A 2995-nucleotide genomic window follows, 5' to 3' on the forward strand; every position below is an offset into this window, starting at 1 on the left:
ACGCTCTCCGAGACAGGTGAGGGCCCGCGCGACATGCCAGGCCCCAGGCCCAAGCAGAGGCCATCATCTGCTCCGGTGGCAACTGTGAGGCTCTCAGGCCTCCGAGGGAGAGGGCAGGAGGGGAGCTGCCTTGGGCAGGGAGCGGGGCCACCAGTGACCGGCATTTCAGGGCTTACAGAGAGCCGTCCAAGACTCAGGGGCTGCTCTGATGTGGCCCCCCTTCTGTGGTCCCCACTGGCCCTCGGGTGTCAGGAACAGCAGCAGAAAGAGGTTTTTCAAAGGGAGAGGCCGTGGCTGTAGGATGATGATGCCAGGCCAGCCTCCCACTGCTCAGAAAGAGGTGGCCCGTCACGGCTCCTGGCAGAGGCCAAGGGCAGGCGGCACCCAGCTGCAGCACCACTGAGTTCGGCACCTCCTCCAGCCACCTCACCTGCTGCCTCATTACACAGACAGAAACAGCAGGGAGAGTGGGCTTCAGGGGGCAGGACGGGATCTGGAAACGGCGTGGGAGTGGCATAGAAGGCCTGGAGAGGGGCAGACCAAGAGGCAGTGGGAAGGTGCCCCCTCCTGGCTGTGCTGGGCAGCAGGACCCTCCAGGCGGCTGGGTCTGCAGTTTCTCTGGCCCTCCAGGGGGCGCCAGGGCAGGGACGAGAAGCACTGGACTGGGAGTCCCACATCTACTCCCCGCCTACTCCCTGCGAGGCCTGTGGTCCTGGGGATAAAAGGAGTGAGGAGAGCAGCCCCACCTGGGTGGGCCCGGATCCTGCCCTGAGTGGTGAGGACACCTGGCCCGGGCCACTGTGATGCTGGCCACAGGGCCTCCACACCCCTCACGGGGCCTGTCTCCTGCCCCACAGGTACCTGGGCCTGCAGGTGGGCTACAAGGCTCTGGGCACGCTGCTGCTCCTCTATGTCAGCTGGCGGGTGAAGAAAAACAAGGAGTACAACGTGCAGGAGAAGGCCGCCAGCCTCATCTGACAGGCGACCTCGGCCGCCGCCCTGCTCCCAAGAGCGGACCCTGCCCCGCACCTGCCCACATTTACTAACGTTAACACGGCATCTCCTTTTCGTTTCTTAAAATAGAGAGAAAACCCCACTACCATTTGCCTTCCCTGTCCCCTCCTCCCAGAGCACCCCAGGGTCCCTTGGGGCTGCTGTGCACCTGGGCTGGGGGGGGGGGGCACAGAGCTGGAGGGCTGGATCTTCCCTGGCCCCTTGGGAGGGGCCCCCAGAGGCCCAGGCTCATCCTGCACAGTAGGGATGCTCACTGAGGCAGCTCTGTGCCCCCAGCCCCGTAGTGGGTGGTTTCCCAGGCGGAGAGCCCTCTGGGTATCTGCCCAGAGGAAGAAGGGAGGGCTGAGCTCTTACTGGCCAGAACCAGGCTAGGGGAGGGAGAGGCTGGCTGCAGCCCCCTCTGCATCCGGGTCCGGCACCAGCACAGAACCCAGGAGGGGCCGCCTCCCTTCCCCTCAGATCCTCGCTTCCTGCCCCGAGAGGCCACTTTGGAAGCTGCCCCGTTGGGAAGTACGGCCAACTATACCCTCTCGGTTACCCACGCTCAGGCGCCAGAGCTGGGACTGACACCCAAGGATGGGCCATCCACATGCCGTTCACGCTAACTCTAGGCCCTTCCATACACGGGTCTGTGCATGTTTATCTCTGCCTTTCTGGGGGTATATCTCGAGCTAAGAATGCCACGCTGTGGTGAACACCTGCGGCCAGCTGTGGATAGCCGTGATGCCCACGCCCCACTCCACGGTGTGAGGACAGGACTCGTCATCTCAGAGTGGTGGGAAGAACCCCCCCACACACAAACCTCCCCAGACGCAGATGAGGTGGCTTCACACGGGCTCCCTGGTCTGGACTTTAGCCTGTGTGTCGCGGAGTAAAGGGAGGCCATCGGGGATGTCCGCAAAACAGGTGATGAAGCCCAGGGAATGTCAAAAGCTGCCAGGCTGCTCGGCCATCTGCAGCCCACAAAGTAGAGGCCCGAGAGGTTGACTCTCCTCGTCCTGAACACGCTCATCAGCATTTTCTTAGCCTCTTCTCACCGCCTCCAGAGGGGTGGGCGCCTTCTCCGGACTTGGCCCGAGAGGCGCTGCTGCTGTGGGCGCAGGTTCAGAGTCAGAAACCAGCAAGGAAGGCCTTTCATCCACAAGTATTTTATTTATTGGAGACTGACCTTGTGCAAGGCGGTGCTGGCGCATGGTTCTCCTGGAGCTTCCCCACCCTCCATCTACACTAAGGCCTCCTCCCAGAGTGGGCTCACTGGGCAGGGCTGGGGCTGCACAAGCAAGAACCCGGAGACTGTCAACAAGACCTTGACCGTCCACGCCCATCGGACTGAGCCCGCTCCTGGCCTTTACCAGACAGGGAGCTGACTCGCCGTGTCCTCTGGAGCAGCTGGACATTGGTCGTGGCCACATGCGGAGCTCTCGAGTGCCACTGCTCTTGGAAGACCCGTCCAGAAGCCACCTCCAGAAAGGCCTCATATGGTGGAATGTCAACGGCCACACTGCCATGAGACCGAAGTCTTTGTGAAAGCCATTGTCGCAGACAGCCTGATTCCAAAGCCACCAGCTCTATTTCCACAGATCTCACTCTGGAAGGGAGGCTCCATGCAACCTCAGGCCCTTAAATGGCCTGCTTGGAAAATGATTCCCTGCAACTAACCCTGGTCCTTCTCGCTGCCATTTAACCAAATTCTGAAGGCACTACCTTCAGCTGAGCTCATGAAGAATGAATGCCAACCTTCAGATTCTGGAAGATGGTTGCTCTCCCAAGCCTTTTTTCTATTATGATATTGCTATTAATATATTATAATTCTGCTGTTGATATAATTTGGTCATGAATTTGTACTGTCATATGTATATTGGCTAGAGAGCAGACAGAACCTATACCTTCTGGCCAGAGGAGTTGCCCCTGCCCCAACCCTTGGGGGCCCAAGGCCATGGGGATGGGAGGTGATGCCACTCTAACCCATTGTCCTGGTACA

At 60.1% G+C, this 2995-nt stretch overlaps 1 protein-coding gene across 1 annotated transcript in view; it reads left to right on the top strand.

Annotated features, from left to right (window-relative positions):
• The window catches only part of SLCO2A1 (solute carrier organic anion transporter family member 2A1), a 74954-nt gene extending 73976 nt beyond the window's left edge, over positions 1-978 (top strand). The window contains exon 14 of the mRNA XM_007457556.1: positions 846-978. Within this exon, the coding sequence (XP_007457618.1) occupies positions 846-978 (133 nt within the window). The remainder of the gene's footprint in view (positions 1-845) is intronic.
• The last annotated feature ends 2017 nt before the right edge of the window (positions 979-2995 follow it).

Source organism: Lipotes vexillifer, unplaced genomic scaffold, assembly GCF_000442215.2.
Source record: "Lipotes vexillifer unplaced genomic scaffold, Lipotes_vexillifer_v1.1 scaffold86, whole genome shotgun sequence".
NCBI classification, from domain to species: domain Eukaryota; kingdom Metazoa; phylum Chordata; class Mammalia; order Artiodactyla; family Lipotidae; genus Lipotes; species Lipotes vexillifer.